This window comes from Pongo pygmaeus, chromosome 2, assembly GCF_028885625.2.
Source record: "Pongo pygmaeus isolate AG05252 chromosome 2, NHGRI_mPonPyg2-v2.0_pri, whole genome shotgun sequence".
In the NCBI taxonomy this organism is placed as follows: domain Eukaryota; kingdom Metazoa; phylum Chordata; class Mammalia; order Primates; family Hominidae; genus Pongo; species Pongo pygmaeus.
Window position 1 is genome coordinate 102,183,333 of NC_085930.1, and position 21,837 is coordinate 102,205,169.

At 50.7% G+C, this 21,837-nt stretch overlaps 3 protein-coding genes across 13 annotated transcripts in view; 1 reads left to right on the plus strand and 2 right to left on the minus strand.

The window, feature by feature from the left end:
• Positions 1–10,648, plus strand: part of DCAF1 (DDB1 and CUL4 associated factor 1) — a 107,767-nt gene extending 97,119 nt beyond the window's left edge. For 9 of the 11 annotated variants that reach the window (XM_054483622.1, XM_054483627.1, XM_063661943.1 and 6 more), the window contains 2 exons: positions 3,202–3,454; positions 7,704–8,682. In XM_054483622.1, coding sequence (XP_054339597.1) covers positions 3,202–3,454; positions 7,704–7,762 — 312 coding nt within the window. In that variant the 3' untranslated portion in view covers positions 7,763–8,682. Of the gene's footprint in view, positions 1–3,201; positions 3,455–7,703; positions 8,683–9,404; positions 9,476–10,336 lie in introns of those variants that run through there. The other 2 variants (XR_010125726.1, XR_010125727.1) reach the window with 1 other exon arrangement.
• A 1,431-nt stretch (positions 10,649–12,079) lies between these two features.
• RBM15B (RNA binding motif protein 15B) lies at positions 12,080–15,101 on the minus strand. The gene has a single exon (XM_054483631.2). The coding sequence runs from the start codon at positions 15,083–15,085 to the stop codon at positions 12,413–12,415; it is 2,673 nt and encodes an 890-aa protein (XP_054339606.1). The 5' UTR covers positions 15,086–15,101; the 3' UTR covers positions 12,080–12,412.
• A 2,028-nt stretch (positions 15,102–17,129) lies between these two features.
• On the minus strand, positions 17,130–21,369 carry MANF (mesencephalic astrocyte derived neurotrophic factor). Its single transcript, XM_054483643.2, has 4 exons — positions 21,008–21,369; positions 20,119–20,246; positions 18,579–18,720; positions 17,130–17,563 (listed from the first exon to the last, which is right to left on the minus strand). Exons 1-4 carry the CDS (start codon positions 21,288–21,290, stop codon positions 17,379–17,381), a joined length of 738 nt encoding a protein of 245 aa, XP_054339618.1. The 5' UTR covers positions 21,291–21,369; the 3' UTR covers positions 17,130–17,378.
• Positions 21,370–21,837: the final 468 nt, after the last annotated feature.

Here is a 21,837-nt window from a genome sequence, read left to right on the forward strand (position 1 = left end):
AGGGTTTGGGGGCTTTGGGTAACCATGAAATTGATGTAGGTGGAATTAAGGAGAGAAGAGTTTTAGAATTCTTTCTGTAGGGAAATTTATTAGTACCTTAATTTAAAATGGCCTGGCCCTGAATTCCTCTAAGCCCTAAAAGAAGTCTTAGAGAATTTAAAAAAAGCAATATCCCTGGATCCAAAACATTTTCTAAATGTTGTCAGAGTCGAGTCAGGATTCTAGCAGAATTTGGTTTTTTTTTTTTTGTTTTTTTCTTTTTTGAGATGGAGTCTCGCTCTGTCGCCCAGGTTGGAGTGCAGTGGCGCGATCTCGGCTCACTGCAAGCTCCGCCTCCCGGGTTCATGCCATTCTCCTGCCTCAGCCTCCTGAGTAGCTGGGACTACAGGTGCCCATCACCACACCCAGCTAATTTTTTGTATTTTTAATAGAGACGGGGTTTCACCGTGTTAGCCAGGATGGTCTCGATCTCCTTATCTCGTGATCTGCCCGCCTCGGCCTCCCAAAGTGTTGGGATTACAGGTGTGAGCCACCGCGCCTGGCCTGTTTTTTTTTTCAAAGAAATGGGATCTCACTCTGTTGCCCAGGCTGGAGTGCAGTGGCACAATCGTAGTTCGATGTAGCCTTGAATTCCTGGGATCAAGTGATCCTTCTGCCTCAGCTTCCTGATTAGCTGGGACTACAGATGTGTGCCGTTGTGCCCAGCTAAGCTTTGCTTTTTCATTAAATAATTATTTTTAGTTTTTACTTTTTGGACCACTCATTATTGGCAGCTTTATTCTTTAGCTCTGAAGGAGAGGGGCTCATGCCACCAGTTACTTGACCAGCAGAGAATGTGCCTAAAATTGCTTCCTAGAATCTCTTTTGGGTTCTGCCACAACATTTTGGATAGGTCTTGTGAGCCTCTGCTTCATGATCCCGGTTTCAGATTTAAAATTTGGAAAGTGAGTTTATGGCTATGTCCATGTGTGACAAAATACATGGTGAGAAATCAGCATTGGGCATTAAATACAAAGTAGAGACAACAAAGTGAGGTGCTCAACTTGAGATTCGGGTGGATCTCTTTCCTACTAATTTCCCCTTGTCTCTCTCATGGTCACATATGATGTGTTTGTGGCCTTCTGGGATGAATATATATACATCTGTTTTTTCTGCTATAAAATTAAGTAAAATTTGGGTTTGTCTGCTGCTGGAAGAGTTTGGAATGGTATCTAGTTCAAAGCTTAGACCCTGCTTGAAAATTTTCCAGGATTGCTCTTGATATGGAAGCTTTTTGTTCAGTTCTTCTAGATCAGCTAAGCCTCGATGTTCTTCAAAATGAAAGAGAATTGTCTTCATGAATTTTCTGGCTAGCCCATGCCTATTTGAGCAGTTTAACCTTTCATGTACCCACTCAACCGTGGACCTTTAGTTGTGCTATCTTAAATTTTAAACGTAAGTGTTCTGTCCACGAAGCCTTAATTAAGAGACACAGGGCCCTGGGTACTTTCTTCTTTACTTATTTTTAACTGTGGCACTTTGTTAGTGGATTAGCTAATTTTGGTCAAGTCTTTGAAAATACGCCTGGAAAAAGAGGCAAAAGTTGTAATCTGGTAAGCACTTGGATGATATCCCCTGAATTTTGACTCCACTCTCCTTTCCCAGTTATTTGTATGAGCTTATGTGCTTGTAGGGGCTGAGAGCCTGTCTGTGTTTCAGTTTATAATTGTTGACTCCGGACACTCATAGTTCCTTTGAGGCGGGTGAATGCTTAGTAGTTATTTATCCACTCACCTCTGGAGGGGATGTGTGGCCAAGGCTTTGGAACAGTCTCAGGCCTTCTATGTGTGTGTGTTGGCACATACACAAACGCTCCCACAAAATCTGGTACAGACCATACACGCACTTGCACAAGTATTAGGAGTACTAGGTATTTAAAAGGGGCTCAGTTTTTCCAACATAGCTGGCAGAAATTTTGAAGAGTCTACGTTACTGAATTACACAGTTTATCAAAAAGTCACTAATGGTGGTTCCAAAATTACCAGAAGTCCGCAAAGCGGAGCTACCCTGCTGAATGATCCTAGCTTATGTTACACACTGGTTTCTAGTGGCTGGGTAAGCACAAAATGCTTGTTTTTTAAGTGCTTGGCAGGCAATAACACCTTTAAAATGAAAAAAGATGTAACCACTGAGTATAAGTTTTAAAATAATAAAAACAAAAAAAAAATTTTTTGCGCTTACGTCAGGCTTATTCCGTCTTGACTTTCATTAGGTTGATGTATTAAATGAATTTTACATTTTATTATTGTAACAATTAGAATCCTTTTCTATTGGCAAGGCTGACAGTTGATGTTTGAGCAGAAAGATAAGTGTCTTGAGTGGCAGCTACGTTTACTTGGGAATGCCTGTTATCCCTGTCAAATCAAAGAGGTATCTTTGTGTCCTCTCCCTTTTGAAGGGAAACATTTGGGATTCTAATGCAAATCCGAAATCTGTGGCAGATGCCAGAATGTACCATTTACGAAGCCCAGGGTCCCTAGAACAAAGTATTTCATTGATGTTCTGGTAATTTTCTTGCCTTTGGCAAGTTCTTGTAAGAATGGAAAGATAGTTTCTCTAGCATACTTTTTTTTCTTTTTGCCTTATAACAGGAAATATGGGTTTCTGTTAGTGTTCTATATTTTAAGTCTTTTGTTGCAATGTTGTTTTGATCAAATGTTTGTGATAGCATGGTTAGGAGCTTATCCACATTCTTGGTTAGAAGATCAAGGGCAAGAGCTTGAAGGGCTGAGGAGATAATGAGCAGCTATGTTCTTCCATTTTGTTTAAAGCGTTGCATTTTAGATTCCAGGTAAAAGGATTTTTTCTAGTGCCTCAGCTGATTTCACTTGCTTTGGTTGATGCAGGTGAGAAAGAAGAGCCCCCTTGGGCTCCTAGAATATTGATGGCAGAGACTTCTGTGAAGCGAGTTGTCTGTTTCCTTGCATAAGGGCTGTGTGACCATTAATCCTTGTCTGAGGGGTGCTTTGACCGTCTTGAGGGACGTGTGCCTATCTCAGCCATCACTGACAAGTCTGGCTGGCTCATAAAGTCTGTGCTTGTCTAGATCACTACCCCATCTACTGACAGTTTCCTACCCTGTCCCTTTGGTCGACTCGCCATGTGGCCCACATGGGTCAGGCCTCTGTGTTTGTACTAATGAACCTTATGCTTTCTTACCAGGAAGAGGAAGAACAGGAGGAAGAAGATGATGATGAAGATGATGATGACACTGATGATTTAGATGAGCTTGACACTGACCAGTTGCTGGAGGCGGAGTTGGAGGAGGACGACAATAATGAGAACGCAGGGGAAGATGGGGACAATGACTTCTCTCCCTCTGATGAGGAGCTAGCAAACCTTCTAGAGGAGGGAGAGGACGGGGAGGATGAAGACTCTGATGCAGATGAGGAGGTGGAACTGATCCTGGGGGACAGTAAGTATAGGGCAGAGTTCAGGCTGAGCCTTGGCACGCAGGGCAAGATCCCTTCTTTTGTGCTCTTACAACTTAGAGGGCAAGCCATACCATGGTTCTGTGCCCCATGGTTTGATTCACTACTGTGGTCTCTTGAGGCAAAGCACCTTTGCATCTCTGCCCTCCTCTCCTATCAGACTATGGAACCCAACCAAATGGCTGTCATCTCTTATCTTTCAAGTAGAGATTGGCAGACTTCTTCTGTAAGACCAGACAGTAAATATTTTATGCAGCCGGGCACGGTGGCTCACACCTGTAATCCCAGCACTTTGGAGGCCGAGGTGGGTGGATCACCTGAGGTCAGGAGTTCGAGACCAGCCTGGGCAACATGATGAAATCCTGTCTTTACTAAAAATACAAAATTAGCCGGGCGTGGTGGCACATGCCTATAATCCCAGCTACTTGGGAGGCTGAGGCAGGAGAATCACTTGAACCTGGGAGGCGGAGGTTGCAGTGAGCCAAGATCGTGCCACTGCACTCCAGGCTGGGCTAATAGAGTGAGACTCCGTATCTCAAACAAACAAAAAAAATGCTTTGTAGGCTATATGGCCTTTGTTGCAGCTCTTCGACTCTGCTGTTGTACTGAGAAAGCAGTCATAGACAATCCATAAATGAATGATTGTGGCTGTGTTCTAATAAAACTTTGTTTTGCAAAAATAGGTGGTGGGCTTGTAGTTTGTCAACTCCTGCTTTAGAGGATTAGCCTTAGAATGAAAGGCCAAAGTGTAGCTCTCTGCCGAGGCCCACGGCTAGAATCAGTCAGAAGCAGCCCCTCATGGGGTGCTGTTCTTTTTGGGGTGAATTATAAAGAAATGCAGGCCCTCTTGTGGAGGAGCCCTTTCCTGTCTCCCTTTGGCTAATCCCTCCTAACGGCCAAGGGACAAATATTTTCCCTTTGGCCTCTGGTTTATTCACTTCCTTTTATTTACCTTTTTTTCTTAATCCAAATTTTGAGGCACAAACTCCAGTTTTTCTAGTTATTTCCCATTAGGTTTCTGAAGTCAAGTTGTCCCCTGACTATGGTAATGAATCCTGCAGAAATCAGCAAATAGCTCAAAGAGCCTGTTAGCTCTGCAGCTGTACACGAATCTTCTTACCAAGGCTGTATTTTGAGGAAGCTTGAGGGTGGGAAGGTAGGGGAGTGTCTTCTATCTGTTCATCTGCTGTTGATCAACTTCTGTTTTTTCATACTTGGAGGCTGAGGTGATTCAGTGGAGTAGGCCGAAGCCATGGTCAGACAAAGTTTTAATGAACGTTTTTGTCATATGTGAATAGTGAGACATGGGAAACAAGTTATACCTCCTTTCAATTACAAGTAGTTAGCAGGGCAGGTTCGCAGGGTCAACAAACAGCAGGCCAGCTGATGGTGGTGCTCCCAAAATAAGAGAGCATCACTTTAATTTTTCCATTCTTAATTTGAATATAAAGCCACTCAGTTTGTATTTGGCCTGTACAATTACTGCCTCTTTTAGCTGTTCAGGAAATTCCTTCTTTCAAGCCAAAGGTAATCTGGAAAACTTTATCAGTTGTGAGAATGTTGTTACTTTATGAGAATATTTACGATATGAAAATAATGGATCACAACTTGAGGACGTCTCAGAGTGGACTTCAGAATTGAGGTGGAGATGCAGAGGTGGCATCTGGAGCACACTCCATGGCTCTTTCTGTGTTTCATAGAAGAGCCAGCTGCTGTCAGCAAGCAGAGCATTCTTAGCACCCATGGTTTTGCCTCACACTAATCCTTTAGAGCAGTAGCTCTGAACCTTACTGGGCTTATGAAGAGCCCTTTTAGGATAGGGTGAAAGCCATAGAAACTATAGAAAACCACACCCATGCGCCCCCATGTACCTTTACGTACGCCCTGGACCCTGCAGGGACTTCCTGATTCCAGATGCAGAGCCCTGGCCCTAGGAAGAGAAACAGCTTGATTCTGAGATCTTTTTTTTTTTTTTTTTTGAGATGGAGTCTCACTCTGTTGCCCAGGCTGGAGTGCAGTGGCGCAATCTTGGCTCACTGCAAGCTCCGCCTCCCGGGTTCACGCCATTCTCCTGCCTCAGCCTCCTGAGTAGCTGGGACTACAGGTGCCCGCCACCTCACCCAGCTAATTTTTTGTATTTTTAGCAGAGACAGGGTTTCACCGTGTTAGTCAGGATGGTCTCGATCTCCTGACGTCGTGATCCGCCTGCCTTGGCTTCCCAAAGTGCTGGGATACAGGCATGAGCCACCGCGCCCTGCCTGATTCTGAGATCTTTATGTGTCTCTGCTTGTCAGCCCTGCCTCCAAAACCTGTATGTTGTAGAGCGATAGGTTAAACACCACAGGGATTAATTATACCTAGATTGTCTGCCTTAGTGACCTTTCAGAATGGAAGGTCCTAACCAGGGTTTGGAATTGGGTCACTTCAACACTTGGAGAATGGGGAAAGGATAAGGAAGGTAGAGAAAGGCGTCCTATGATCTGACCACCAGAGGGGAGTTGGTGCCCAAGCCCTGGAGGTTTTCTCTCAGACCTTGAGCCTGACAGTTACTTGCTTAAAGAAGATTGTGCTGTCATCTCGTTAAGCTGCATTTACAGTTCTTAGATGTGCTACAGCGTGGTTAAGATTCTTAGTTCTTAAGAGCTGCATAGCTGCTGGGCAGAAGGGTCTCAGGCCGGTGGGTCTGGCATTGTTGGCTTGTGGAGAGCATGAGTCCTGGGGGATGCTGCGGATGCTGCCGCAGGGACCAGGCAAGTTTGTGGTATGTGGTGGGGACACAGTGCTGGACTTGGCTCTGGGGAGGAGGCCCCACACCCTCCTGTGACACTTCCTCCTGGAGCTCTTATAGCAGAGGAGCTGAGGCTTGCTTTGTTCAGCTGTGTTAGATAATAGTTCTTTGCCATCTCCATCTTGTTTTCCTACTCTTCACCAATACATCACCAATACAGTCAGGCCACTCTTGTGCCCACTTAGACCCAGGAACACTGGTTTTGTCAGCCATTTCTTTTGCTCACTTCCAGACTTTTTTATATCATTGCCATGCTTTTCTTGGTTTTCCTTTGTCCACTTCAGTTTTCCTCCTAAAGGAAATTGTGTTTGGGGATAATGAATGAAGGAAGGTTTGGGAACATGAATTGTTCTTTCTCTGTTTGTCCAAGAGTTGATTTCTTAGGCACTGGAAAAGGCTGATGAGGGATTCTTTGCATCTAGTGTCTGCCCCTTACCACATGGGGCATTTGCAGGGCTCCAGCTCAGGGTTTGTCTGTTTTACGGGGGACCTGGTTAAAATGGTTTCATAGCTTCCTGAGCTACGAGGAATCAAATTGGGCACTGAGAACTTTCCTTTTCTTTGACTCAGCGAATATTAGAGTCCCTACAAGCTAGATACCCTGTTTCTTTCTGATTTTGATCAGCCAGACATGGTATATCTACCTCATCTTGAGGGTCCTTTTTGCTACCACTTAAGTTTCACCCCTTAACAGATCCTTCCAGAAGTGTTAATGTGTCCGTGTGCTGCCAGAGAAGGCAGATTGTCAAGCAGAGAGGGTCCCCATCAGAGACAGTGCTGTCTTCCAGGGCGTCACACTGCTCCCGCTGGCCTCCTGTCTCTGGATGGGTAGCTACTTCTTCTGTATTGCTGCAAATTGGCCTGCACCTTTTTGGGAATATAATTTGCAGACTATATTCCGAAATTACAGAGGCATGAATCTAGGGTGACTATCTCTGCCTTGGTGGTAGGTCTTCTGAGGATTGAAGGGAGTGACTAAGGTGTTTCAGAAAAGATACATCTCTCACTTTTGCCTGGTCTTAGCCTGCCTTTCTAGTGGTCTCTTGGGGTCAGGCAGGCCTGTGCCTATCCTTGAAGGACACCAGAGGTCAAAGGCCATGGAGGCTCACTCACTGCTCCCCTCAGCTCTGCCCCTTTGCAGCCATCTGAAGGGGAAGCTTCAGATGGCACTCGCTTGATCCCTTCAGCACCTCCCAGGCAGGAAGCAGGGGCACTGTGTCCAGGCCCTTTGGAGAGCAAAAGGTCTCAGGGAGAATACAACTGCCAAGCAACAGGAGTATTCTCCAGAGCCAGCTCCAAGGAGTTAATTGATGTGTTTTCTTCTTTCTGGAAATTGGTAGTTAACCTTGCTCGGGCATGAATGTATGTGAATGCAGGTGCTTCCGTATGAAAGCTTCCTATAAGCCTAGTGTGTAATCTTGTCTCTCCCTTTTCTTCCCTTTCAGCTGACAGCTCTGACAACTCTGATTTGGAAGATGACATCGTCTTATCTCTGAATGAGTGAGGAGCCATCACTGCTTGGAAGAGATTCTTGGCAGGCGAGAAACTGAGTCAAATGAATTCAGAACATATTCCCTTCTCTTTCTCCCAGGGCTGTCTTTTAAGGAGCTGCATGCCCTGCATTCAGAAAATTATGGCTTAGAGAGCCTCACTGGCACCCGAGAGTCCTTCCAGAAACAATAACCACCACAAAAATGACAACAGGGACTAGGCCCTACTCTGCACCCCCCACCCCCACCCCCCACCATTTCCTAGGATGGACATATCTTTCAAGGGAAAAAAAAAACATGTCTCTGGGGTATTTCACAATATATTTTCTTTGTATAATGTTCTTTACTTAAAGAACAGAAATAGTTTTTTATAAAACTTTAAAAAGGAAAAAAAACAGGCATTTATAACTGAGGGTATGAACTTATATCCACCAGGTCTCTTGTCCCTGCACTTCATTTTCTTTGGAAGAAAATGATGTCTAAAGAACAATATAGAGGCATTTTTACATACGTATTTAAATGAAAAGGAAAATCGTGGTTTCTTAAATTGATAAGGATTAAGAATATTTTATTATAAATATAATATATGATTTTTTAACCTGTTTTGTTGCCTCATATGCTGTCAGGTTAATTTGTTTTCCTTTGTGCCAGAGGTGGGGAGGAAGGCACTCTGTCTGCTGGGTAAATGCCTAAATTCACTCACCTTCATGGTTTGGGGGCAGCATGGTCATTGTGGATATTGGTTTTGTGGAGTTGAGGGAACTTAGGATATAAGTTCACTCCCTCTATTTTTCTTTGTGATTCAGTTTTTCAAAAATCTTTTTTTCTTCCCTTTCTCCCCAATGTGGAAATTACAAATCAAAGGCCTTTTTCTTTAATGTAAAGTGTATTTATTTAAAAAAAATACAAAATAAACTACAAGTCTGTCTTTGTTTATGGCCTTTCCCTATTTTCTTTTACCCAAGTGGGGTGTGTCCCTTTTTTGCAGCTCTAGCCAGGCCATAGAGAAGACACCTTCCAGGAGAGGCAGGGAGAGCATGTTCTGCCCACATAGAGCACTCCAGGGAGGAAAGTAGCTTATACTCACAGTGTCTGCCCCTGCCCTGTAGCTCTCTCATGGGGAGGACCTGTTTTTGTACGGGTAATGTGGAGAGAGGAGAGGTCAGGGCTTTGTCCCCTGTGGACGCAGCTCTCTGTTCTCATGTTCTGGATCCAGCAGGCTGCTCCCAAGTACAGATTTGGTGGAACTGGAAAGGGAGGTATTCTGGGAAGTTTTGGAGGATGGAGTTGGCAAAGCTAAGGAGTGAAGGCATTTCGGCCATCTATGTAGCTGGGGCAACGGCCACTAATGTTTTCTGAAAGGGATTGTGACAGTGGACTTGAGCATCCTGGCAGGTTAGGGGTAGTGGAGCTTGGTCTGCGTTTGTAGAAAGATACTTCAGAGGCCCCTAAAATTGGCCTATCGTTAAAACTGTGTAACCACCAGGCAAAGTACCAGGGATTTCCACCTTTTCACTCACCCACCCCACCCTGTTTTCCTTCCCACAATAAATAGAAGACCATAGTCTCTTTCTTCCTTTGATTTTGCCCAAATAACAGCTGCTCAGTTTGTTACATAGGTATTATCCAGCTAAAGTGACTTCTCTCCGTTAACAGAGAGAAGAGGGGACAAATTTGGTTGTGAAGTAAACAAGAAACACAAGATGGCTAAAACTCTCCAGGGGCAGGTAAAGCTCTGCTGGGCTCAGAAGCACTATAGAATTTGCCGTATACACTGAAGTGGGTCTGTGTCACACAGGCATTTCTTAGTCCTCTGGAGAGCAGAAGACTCACTCAGCTCTTTGCTTCATGCCTCGCTTTAATGGTAGTTAACACTTAACCAGTGGAATAGTCTGACTGCTGGTACTGATGGCATCAGAAGAAAACAGGTTAACAATTAAGAAGTAGTGAAAGCACTATATTCTAGTCATTAACTCAATGGAGCCAGTCTCAACTCTGCTGGGAGCACCCACAGGTCTCTATGGGGGAGATAGGGACTACAATAGGGAGGCAGAATTCAGGTTGGCTTGACAACACACCCTTAGGAACATGTGGTAAGAGGCTAAGGAAGCATCAGCTGTCTTCCTTATTCTACCAGGGCTGAAAATCGGAGTCACTTAGGAGGCAGCATGAGAACAGTGGCACACCACCAGTGAGGCAAATTTTGCCTTCTTGTCGTTAAGCAACACCTTAGACAGGGCCTGAACCCCGGGTGGGGGCACTGGATGCCTGCAGTAAGAGTTTTCTCACTGGGGCAGTCTCACAAAATCACCAGGACATTGACCACCTGACCTCCCCTAACTAGTGCTGGCCAAGGCCTGAGAGTTCACAGAACCTGCTAGGTCTTAAGAGCCAAAGGAAGGAAGTGGTTGAGGGCCAGGAAAGAGAAGAAATGTCATGCCAGGGTGTCACTCCTCACCAAAACTTGGCAGTTGTTTTTGGGGCCATGGGACACCTTTCTCTGAAGCGGGGTTGGATAAGGCAAAGGTTGAAGTGTCTTCTCCAGGCACGTTTTCTAGCATGTTTCCTTTTACTTGGTTCTGTCTCAGAAAGCTGGGAGGTAGATTCTTCTGGGTCCTGAGCACCTGCTTCATGAAGGAAGATAGGTAGCCCAGAGAAGTTTTGGACTTACATACCAAGGCAGCTCTGGCCTGTGACTCAGGCATTTGTTGGAGAGCTGCAGGAAAACCACTGCAGTGTGCCTTCAACAGGACAAGACCCACTCCTGTTTCTGGTGGTACCAGCTACCCTGGAATGGTGGCGTGTCCTGCTGTACCCAACTGACTTGCTTAGGCAGCTGGCAGCTGTGACCATAGCTCAAGTAAAAACAGGCAAATAAATAAACATGCTTAACATCTTTGTGTTGCTGTTTTGTCATGAACGTGCTTGCTCTCTTGCGAGGCGCCTGTCCATTCCACATCACCGAGGGGTCTACGAGTGCACTGCCAAGTGTTCCTGTGGACCAGCGTGGCCTCTCCACAGCCTGCACTGAGCCCCAGCCTCTAATCTCAGGTGTCACTCATGCTACCTCATCCTAGCTCCGGTAAGGGAGCAGACCTGGAGAGAGGATGCCACGGCCAGCAGAATCTGGAGTTCCTGGTTATCTAGGGGCTCATTCGCTTACCAGAGCTTCTGTTCTCTTCAGTCCTGACAATGTTCCCTGTTTGAACACCCAAGGTGCCAGACACTCTGAAGAGTGGCATTTGGGGTGTTCCATGGTGACAACTGTGTGCTCTGGTTTTCCTCCCTGGCCTGCACTGTCCGCAGTAACTTACTTGAGACAGGGAAGACAGAATCTCACCCTTCCTCCCAGCTAGAGGGTACCTCTGCATCCCTTTCCTCCCCAACTGGCTTGAGTGGCTTCAAGCTCTAGCACTGCCTAACAAACAAACACCTCAGTGACTTGTGATTTCCCCCCAGAAAAATATCTATTATTATTTCCCAATGGTCTCCACCTCGGCATCAGGGCACAAGGTGTAGGCACATGCTCTGATTTTGCACCTAGGAAACCGTCATTACCAAGGGCATCCCCTAGTCCACTGTGCTCCCCTGTAAGTACTTCAGTCTAGAGGTTCAGTATTCCCCCCACAAAGCTCTAGGTATGACTGGGCACGGGCCTGCTCTATTACCCATCAGCCCTGAGTGACCAGAGAAAGCCAAAAATCACAAACATCTAGGCAAAGTTCATGAGTAAATCCAAGGAAGGCTGTCTCCAACCCTCCATTCCAGTATTTGGACTCCCGGGCCCCTGGGAACCTGAGGCAACTCTGTCTCCCAACACTGGATATCCCTGGGCTGAGTGAGGCTAGAAAGGAGGCCGAACCAGGAGCCTGGACAGATCAGGGGCCCTGAGACCCCCCTGGCATCAACAGTGCACAGCTTCTCCTTGTACAAGACTACACAGCTGCTGAAGGCTACCTGCTGCCAAACATGCTGAGTGGGCACTCTGTCCCAAACAGCCACAGCTCAAACTGATGGACACACACACGTGGTTTAAGGCAGAAAAACCCATCAGTAGCTGCTGACCACAGGCCTCGGGTTCACCCCATCCCTTCCTTTGCATGGGCTCTACTCGGGCTTGTGTGGCAGCGTCCAGAGCCCAAACTGAAGCTTGCCTGGTGTCAGCCAAGATAAAAATGAGTGTGAGTAGAGTCCAGACTGAACCTGAAGAACTGAGAGGCCAAGAGTGACCCGTGCAGCAGTGGTGCTGGACAGATGACGTAGGGCATTCCTGTACATGCACTAGGGAAGTCTTCGATTCTTAGCTTGATTAAACCAGGACTCTGAACAGGTTTAAAAATCCATCCTCTGTCAAAGGTTTTACTGACAACTTTCCATACAGTTGGTCAAAAAATAAAAAAATACAGAACCACAGCAGACAGTATCTTGTACACTAGAAATCAACATAACCGGATTCCCTTCTCATCACTGTTTAAAAAAAAAAATCCCCCAAAATCTAAGAACTTAGTTTTGGTGGTGGACAGGACTTTGATCCCCACCCAAATGAACCAAAATAACCCAGGAGATAATTCAAACCAAAGTGGTAGGGTAGAGAGGGGATCAGATTTTAAAATAACTAACTGCTTTTGTGACACAAACATGACGCTGGGAAAGACAGGCTTGGGCTAGGCAGTGTCTCTGACGATGACTATCACCATGTGTTCTTCTTCTAGCTTGCCCAATGTCCTTAGTGCTGACTGGAGGTACTGCTGGGAAAAGTCGCAGGGTGGGAAGGCGTAGAGCATGCCTGTGCCGTCTCTGCCCTTGGACCCCCCCACTGGCAAGCTGATCACCCCTGCGGCCTGCTTCTGTTTCAAGTAGGAGACCAGGTTCCTGAGAAGCCGCCTCTGCAGACCAGGCTCCACTGTGGGCATCCCCTCAGTGCCAAGCCCACTGGGGGTTGCCTGGGTGGCTAAGAGGACCGCATAGCCGTTGGGGCTCCCCTGCTTGATGCGTCGTGTGACCTCGTCAAGCTTGGGCTGGTCCAGTCGAAGGCGCTGGGCGATCTTCAGCTGGGTCAGCTTGCTCCCAGAAGTGTGGTCTTTGAGGAGACTGCTGATCACCCCCTGGTCCCCCTCTAGGATATGCATAGACGTGGGGAAGCAGCTGTTTTTCAACACTAGAAGCCCATTCCAACCTAGCTGTAGTGTCTGAGCGTACTCTGAAAGATTCTTCAGCTTTTTGGTCTCATGTTTTGGCTCTTCCAGAGGCTTGGGCTCGGCCTCCGTGGTCCGGTGATTGCGCTCGCTGTCTCTTGCCTTCTTCCCGTGGGAAGAGTCTGCAGCCTCGTGATGGTGGTGGTGGTGGCCCCGTTCCTCAACCCCATGTCTGCTGTTGCTGAGGGAGTTGCTGCTGGACTCCTTGGTCCCTTCACTGGAGTGGTTCTCCTTGCGGCTGCGCTCAGGGGTGCGGTCGGAGCCCCGCTCTGACTGCTGCCCACTGCCCTTGGTCCTACTCCGTTCCTCATATGGGGAGTGGGTTGTCCTCCCACGGTCACTGGAAAGGCTTCTCCGTTTCCGCCTCTCTTCCCAGGGCTTGGGCAAACCACGGTCTCCATCTCCCCCCCAACGCTCACCACTCCGGCTGCGTACTGAGCGACTGTAGCCCTCAAGGCTGTTTCGGCGGTCGGAGCTTTTACTGGGGCTGGTCCAGTCCCCTTCCAAAAAAGTCCGGTCTCGGTCTGAGTACAGAAGGTGTGGGGGCGTCCTGTCCCGCACCAGGTCGGCGTCCAGGTTGCGGTGCCGGGTGTATCCATCTGTGAGCAGCTCATAATGCACAGGGAGTGGTGAGGGCTGGTACTGCTGGGGGTACCGAGTCTCCTCTGCTTTGGCAAAATCCACGCGGAGCCTGCGGTCTGGTCCACCCAAGGGAAAACCCCTCATTTTAGCACAGGCGGCCTGGGCTGCGTCCAAGCTCTCGTACTGAATATAGGCAAAGCTATCTCCTTTGACGTGATCAATGGTCCGAATGCTCCCAAAGCGGTCAAACTCTCGGGCCAGAGCCGCCAGTGACGTGTTAGGTCCCAGGCCACCCACCCAGAGACGAGTGGTGGGGTTGGCCTTGCCATAGCCTATCTTAATGGGGTTGCGACCAATCACTCGGCCCGACATGGCCACCTTAGCCCTATGGGCCATGTCCAGGTTCTGGAACTTGAGGAAGGCATAGGCACCGCCCTGGCCACGGGCAGGCCTCTTGATTACCACCTCCTCGATGATGCCGTATTTCTCGAAGGCCCTTCGCAGCTCCACCTCAGATACGCTGTGGTCCAGGTTCCCAATGAAGAGGTTGCGCGTGGCCCGCTGGTCGTCCTCGGGCATCAGGTCCTCCTCGCACACAGCTGGGTAACCATAGGGGCGCCCACGGTCGTCGTACAGCCCGTAGTAGTCCAGGGCCCGCTCCCGGGACAGTCCCACGGCGGCGGCAGCGGCAGCATCCAGGGCGAAGGCTGCGGCGGCGTGACGAGCACGGGGCTCCCGCAGGGGCGGGACAGCGACGGGGGACAGCGAGCGCTGCTTGTACTGGTAGCCTCCGTGTAGCGGGAGGTAGCCGAGCGGGTCGGCGGGCGCGGGCGGCCCTGGGGGAGGCGTGGAAGCGGCGGCGCTGCTGCTGCTACTTCGCCGACTGCTCCCGCCGCCGCCGCGCAAGTACACGGGCTCTACCTTGAGCGGGCGGTCGTAGAGCAGCAGCTGCCGGGCCAGGGCGTGCTGGCGGGCCTCGCGCGCGTCCTGTGGGTGCCGGAAGTTCACGTAGGCCACACGGCCCAGCTCAGGCGTGTGCGACAGGCGGAGGCTGATCTCGCCGAAGCGCTTGAACTGGTGGAAAAGCCGGTCCTCGAGGTGTTCGGCGGGCAGCGCGGGGCTCAGGCTGCTGATGAGCAACGTCTTGTACTCAGGCGCGGCCGCGGATGAGCCGGGACCCGCGGGGTCGGCCCCAGGCGGTGGCGGAGGCGGCGGCAGAGGAGACGCGCGGGGCGACAAGCCGGAGGCGCCCGGGTCCCCCGAGGCCTTGCCGCCGCGTCCCCCGCCGCCAGCGCCGGAGCCCGAGGAGCGCCCGCTACTCGCGCGGTGATTAGCGTCCCCGGTGCCGCGGCCGTCGCGATGCCCGCCCCCGCCGCTTCCGCTGCTGCGGGGTTTGTCGCGGGCCCGCGCTGGAACCGGGTGCTTGGCGCCGCCAGAGGCCTTGTGCGCCGCCCGCCGCCCGCCCGCCTCCGCCTCCCGTTCGCGCTCCCGCGGACGCTTGGCCGACGATGACGAGCCGCGCCCGCTCGGGCTAGAGTCTCGCTCGCTCTGCCGCTTCATGGCGCTGGCGCGGCGGGCGGGCGGCCCGTAGCTTTCTCACAGCGGCGGCGGCGGCGGAGGCGGCGGCCGAGGAGGCAGCGCCCCCGGCGCCGCCATCTTGGACAAAAGGACTCGGCGCGGCGGTGGCAGCGGGGCGGGGCGGGAGCGGCGCCGAGGGGCCGGGCATTGCGTTATCAAGGTGCGCCGGCCGTGCTACGTGACTCTGCGGCGGGCGGAGCAAGACCCGCGCCGGGCTTGTGTCATCGCGCTGCGTCGCCCAGTGCCATGTGACCCTGTGAGTGCCGGATGAGTGGGCCTGGGCCGCGCGCTCTGGCGCCACCGCGCGGCCCGCATGGCCGATGCTGGAGGCTATGCGGAGTGTAGCGAACCCTGAGAGGCCGGCGGGACGACCTAACGCTTTGTGCTCCCAGGCGTGCTTTGCCGCTCTGGGTCCAACTATCTCCGCTTGCAGGCGCTGGAGCCTGCGCTGATTGGAGCAGGAGTGGCAGCTTCCATGGGCGTTGGGATCTGGGGCATTGACCCAGTCAGTGGTCTCTTTATGTAGTATCCCCTCAGTCCTAGGATTAGGCTTGAGCAAACCCACATCACCCTCCTTGGCATCTCCTGCCTGGGATCCAGGGTTGACAGCCCCAAGGACTAATGCATGACTATCCTTAGCCCCTGTCCACGACCCAAGGCCCACATTCTGTGCATTCTCCACGTGCAGGTTCACCTGCAGCAGTCCCCGAAAAGGCCGTGAGGACAATTGCTGTCAGGCAGGTAATAACCAAAAGCAGAGACAAGCCTGCAGTTGCAGTTGATGGAGTTGGAATAGACTCTTTAACGCCACTCTTGGGTCCCACCGTCTTCTGTGGGCATCTGGGCAGAGAGCAGGCTGGAAAGGTAGGGCCACAAGAGCCAAGGATGAAGAGGCCATATGCACAGATAGTGCCAGCAGTTATCACAGCTTGCCACGCTGACCCCTCGCTGGCCAGTACCCTCCTGTTCATCCCCTTCAGGACGACCTCTTCTCCCCAGGTGAGGTGAGGGAAAGGGTGCCCAGGTGCTCAAGCCCATTGAGGAAACTTTCATTCTCCGAGGGCAGTTGCTGGTAGAACCTGACCCAATTTCCGGCACAGAATCCTTGTGATGGGGAAGAGCACACCAAGTCATGCCCTCTTCTCACAATGAGAAAGCAGCTCCTGGAGTAGCTTAGGCAGGTGCAGGGGGAAAGGTCTTGGAAGAAAGCAATGGGTTCCACAGCAGCAAGGCCTCCTACAGGTAAACTGAGCTTAGGAAACACAAGTGATCTGAGGCAAGAGCAATTCCTTGGAAAGCACTGGTTCTTAATCCGTCCTTTCAGGTGGTTTCTACAGGTGTCTTCATTGAGCCACAGCTCACACTAACAACTGGGTTTCCTAAGCACCAATGCCACAGAGAGTGGCTTAAGAAGCAGACTCCAGAAAAACCCTGGACCTCAACTGTTAATCTAGGGTAAACAAAGGCAAAAGGCTGCTTCCCACTCCCTCTTTGTATAAGCTGACTCCTGCCAGACTTGCAAAAACTGGAACAGACATCAGAGGCTTGGAATGGACAAAAGAGCAAGTAGGTGGCCAGGCCAACGGCATCTTCAGAGATGTCAGTGCTGACATGCACTGATTGAAGATATCCTTGTGGAAAACCACACTCCACACACCGTCTTGCTTGTACTGAGCCACAACATAAGGCCCTCCAATGTATCCCAGACTCACTCCTAGAACTGTGGCCTCCAGCTGTCTTGGGTGGGTAAGACAAATACTGTATCAAAGGGCAGGGTATCAAGTGCAGCACCCACCCCCTCACCTCCTTTCTGCTGAGTGCCTGCTGCCCTCTAGTGGCACACACCCACACACATCAGCTGGCACCAGCCCCTATGTCCTGCTCTGGTATTTTCAGTACTGGTGGGTTGAGAGATAAATGGGAACGAATACCCCCGCCAAACTCTGCAACTGGAAAGCATAAACTGGTAGGAGCCTCCTGGGGCAAAACCCCATTTTGGTATTCACTATAATTCTGCAAGGACAGCTAGAAATTCTTTTTCTTTAATAAAAAAATCCCAGACACACTTTGAAGTCCTAGAGTACACCAGCAACAGAAAGAAGGGAATCCCCTCATGGGGGTACTGTAGGGCCAACATCATCAGGAAAGCTCCAGGCTTCACATCTGATACAGTATTGTCAGGACCCCACTTAAAAAATAAATTACAAAAAGGCTGTTTTGGGAGCAAGCAGTTGAACTGTTTTTTCCCCCTCAGGTGCAACAGAGATTGAGCAGACTACAAATCAGTCCGTGCACTGGCTGCCTTGGGGGCATATTTAGGCATCAGTTCATTTATCTTCCGGATGTAGTCAGACTTTTCTGCACAGCCTTTGCATGTCTCCCCCCAGTCATCCAGAATCTTCTTCAGCTCTTTAACTCGGAGCTTCTTCAGGTCCACTGTGCTCAGGTCAATCTGCTTGTCTGGAGGAGAGAGCAGGGAGAGTCACTGGCTGGGTGGAACACCTGCAGTCCCCCAGTAGTCCCAGAATATGTCACTCCCTGAACAGTCAAACCAGCCCTACTAGTTTCAGACAAAGAAACATTTCCAGACACATTTACAGGCATGTCAGTGCCTACTGCCCCCACAAGAGGGAACTAGCCTCTTCACCAGGAAGGCTGGCCACATATTGTGTCTACTACAGATATGCAGTGTGAACAAGTATAGGGACAGAGGCCACACTGTCCTTATGGAAGAAACGTGGTTCCCATCTTCCAAGTGCCTCTGACATAGTCACCACATACTAAAAGCTCCAGGCTGGTGACAAAGAGCAGCCCTGCTCAGGCCCTTGAGTTAGGAACTTACTCTCCATGACCACAGTGACCTGGAGCCAACTGGACCTGTACCAGGAAGACACAAGTAGGCGAACACAGGTCCTTGGCCATTCAAGTTTTTCAGAAGAGGCCCTGACTGTTTCTGAAGACTGGGACTATGTACAACCAGAGACCCAGTTAGCAAGAGAGATGCTGTAGTTCCTAACTCTTGGGCTTGCATGCTTGGACATAGCGTTTCTTTTCAGAATAGTAAAGATCACTGGGGCTTCAGAGCTTGCAGCCAGAACCAGCCTGTTAAACCCAAGTCGTACCATGTCCCTTCTCTGCTCAAAAACTCCTAATGCTCCTAACTTCACGCAGATTAAAAGCCCTCACCAGCCTGCAATGCTCTCTGACTTGCCATGCCACTGGACACCTTTATCCTGCCTGTATCCTCTGCCTGGAATGCTCTTCCATCAGCTGGCCTCTTGGCTAATCCTCACCTCCTTCAAAAAGGCCTATTCTGACCTCCACCCACTTCCATGCCAGAGCCCTCCATCATTTAGCACCATCTGTCATACAATACAATCCACTCATGACTCTAGCTCATCATTTTCCTCTCCCAGATGGGAAACAAACCCAGAAGGTGCAGAGCATTCATTAAGAAAGGACTAGCCATACTCACCATACTTTAGCTCACAGATCTGGCTGTCCTTCTTCTTAAGCTTCTCACAGATCTTCTCCACAGGGATGTGGTGGGCCAGAGGCTTTGATACCTCATTGATGATTTTGGTGGCTGCATCATCTGTGGCCCCGATATAGTAGCACTGGAGCAAGAAAGGACAGTGGCCTTCAGGAGGTGCTTGAGAGCCATCTCCTCCAAACATACTGACACCCTGAAACATCATCTCTCTGTAGGGCCTTACTTTTGTTTTGAGATAGGGCTCCCTGTCGCCCAGGCTGGAATGCAGTGGCATGATCACGGCTCCCTGCAGCTTCAATCTGTTGGGTGGTGATCCTCCCCCCTCAGCCACACTACTAGCTGGGTCTACCGGTGTGGGCCACCACACCCAGCTAATTAAAACAAAATTTTTTTTTTTTATACAAAGTTTTGCTCTGCCACCCATGCTGGAGTGCAGTGGTGCAATCTTGGCTCGGCTCACTGCAACCTCCGCCTCCCAGGTTCAAGCAATTCTCCCTGCCTCAGCCTCCTGAGCAGCTGGGATTACAGGCGCCCGTCACCATGCCTGGCTAATTTTTATATTTTTTAGTAGAGATAGGGTTTTGCCATGTTGGCCAGGCTGGTCTTGAACTCCTGACCTCAGGTGATCCACCCACCTCGGTCTCCCAAAGTGTTGGGATTGCAGGTGTGAGCCACCGCGCCTAGCCTAAAATTTCTTTTGTGCAGACAGGATTTCACCACTTTGCCCAGGCTGATCTCAAACTCCTAAGCTCAAGCAATCCTCCCACCTTGGCCTCCCAAAGTGCTAGGATGACAGGCATGAGCCACCGCACCTGGCCCACAGCTGCGTTTTTCGGTGCCCTGCCTGTACTGGTAGTCACATTCAGCCAGTGTAAACCCTGGACTCTTAACACATGCTCAGTCCAAGCTGAAAGTCACCAAATGAATTTAAGTGTCACCAGGGTTCAAACCTTTAACAGAGAGAAAAGCCAGAGACTGCCAGAGAAATTCAAGTTAGAAAACCCATTGCTTCACTAGGGCTTTTGTCTTAGATTCAGCCCTTGCTTATCCTGTGCGCACCCTGTCACCTTCTCCTGTCCACATACATGCCAAACTCTTTCAGGCCTCTGGGCACTCACACTGCTGTTCCCTGTATGGGATGGTCTTACCCCACTTCAATAACCCTTCCTCAGAGAGACTTCTTGGCCACTCTAAATCAGCACCTGCTGGTCCATTTTCTTCATGACACCCAGACACTGCATTATTTGTGTGCCCGACTGTCACTTCTTTCCCCTGATATTCCCAGTGCCCAGCACATAGTAGGTGCTTAATAAAGACTAACAGGATTAAAAAAAAAAATAACAGTTGCAGAACACCTGTCGCTTTGGGAAGGACATAGAAGCACTTCAGCCTCACATTAGTTTATGGAGAGAGTAGCTGGCTTCCTGAATAGAGAGGTGGGCAAGGCCTTTTATCAAACGGCTGGTGAAGCCGAGGGTTAACATGAGCCAGGGCCAGTTGGTGAGGGTCACCAGCTACTTACCAACCGATTCTCTTTGCCTCTTGCTTCCCGGCAGAACTTTATAAGTTCATTTTCAATAGTGGCTGGTGAGAATGTGACATCTCTGTCTTTGAGGTCCTGGTAAAATCTTCCCAGATAAGAAATACAAACTGGAAAAGAGAGGGACGGGAGATGCTCAGCAATCACCAAGCTGTTCCAATCCACCAGGAAAGAACTCCGCCAGCAATTTTAATAGGAGACACGGAGATGAATTATTAAAGGTAAGCTTTTCCATCACCGATTTTTCTCAGGTGTCTACAGGTAGACAGAACCCGGTTCCAAGTGGCGGGGAGTCCCCTGGTACACCCAGGGCATCAAAGGACCAAGCATCACCCAATGACCTATAAACGACTCCTCCCTGCTCCTTTCATCAAGTTTAAGCCCATGGTGAACACGTGTCCTTGAGACGGGACTCACTGTGACCTCATAAATAGAGAGACTGGAAGGTGAAGAGAAAAATGATCAAAATGCTGCTGCTAATTTCCAAATACAACAGCGGACCCAGAGGTGCAGCTTCGTGATCCCAACAGACAGGGTGCCAGCACCCACGGCCAGCCCTGGAGCTCCCGACGCCGGACGGGGAGCGGTAACCTCTAGATGGTGGTGGGGACAATAACTCAGGCGTGATGTAGATTTCAGGCCAAGTTTTCAACGGGATCTAGTCTCAACTTTTCTTCGTCGGACCAATGTTTTCTAGGGCCAGGGAAGATTTACTAGGGCGGGCGCCGGAGCCTCCTCATGCAGGCCCCACTGGGACCTGCTGTCGCCCCCGCCCCCGCCCTCTTGGCCCCGGCCGTCTGGTGATGTTGTGGGGTTCAGCGCCGCCCCCAGAACGGTCACGGAGCGCGGCCCCAGGCCCCCTATTCCGCACCTTCGCAGTCGCCCGGCCGCAGCGCCCGGCTGCCCGGCAGCACGCTCAGAGTCAGCGCCACCGCCAGCCCCTGCGTGGCCCACATCCTCCTCATCCTCCTCCTCCTCCGCTGCCGCCGCCGACCGACTGAACCGCACCCGCCGCGCCGCACCGCCTCCAAGTCCCGGCCACGCGCCGTAGCTCCCCATTGGCGGGGGGCCCCCGGCGCCCTCCCACACGCCACTTTCCCATTGGTCCACGAGCCGCGAGCCCAGACGGGCGGCTCCACGCTGCCCTCCCTCATTGGCTGGTGGTGTCTGAGCCCTAGACAGTTGTCGGCCGCTGATTGAACCCGGGCCGGCCGCAGGAAGCGACTACAGCAGCGACGGAAGCGGTGTGGGCCGCCATCTTGGGTAAGGGCAGAGACTCTGGCTGAGGCTGGGTACTGCTAGCTGAATGGGGTTCGGCCACGCCTTCCATCTGTTGACCCGCGTACCCCTGCCCTGGGCCCCAGGCTCGCTCGAAAAACCCTGCTGATCTCCTCGCCCGGACTCCGACTCGTGGTGCAGGAGTTCTGGGGTCAGCCAAGACAACAGGTTAGATAGGAAGGGCGGGCGGCCGCCCGCAGGCAAGGCTCAAAGAAGTTGCTTTTCTTTTTTCTTCTTTCATTCGCGTGGGCAACGGGCCCAACCTTTGAAAGCCCACCTGCTGATCCTCCACCTGACCGGAGCCCGCCGTGCATAGGCTGATAGGAGACGTGTGGAGTGGACGGACTGCGGGACATCCGAAGGAAGGGCTTAAGGCGCGCCAAGCTCAAAGCTGGGCCGCCACTCTAGACCATGGAGGGAAGC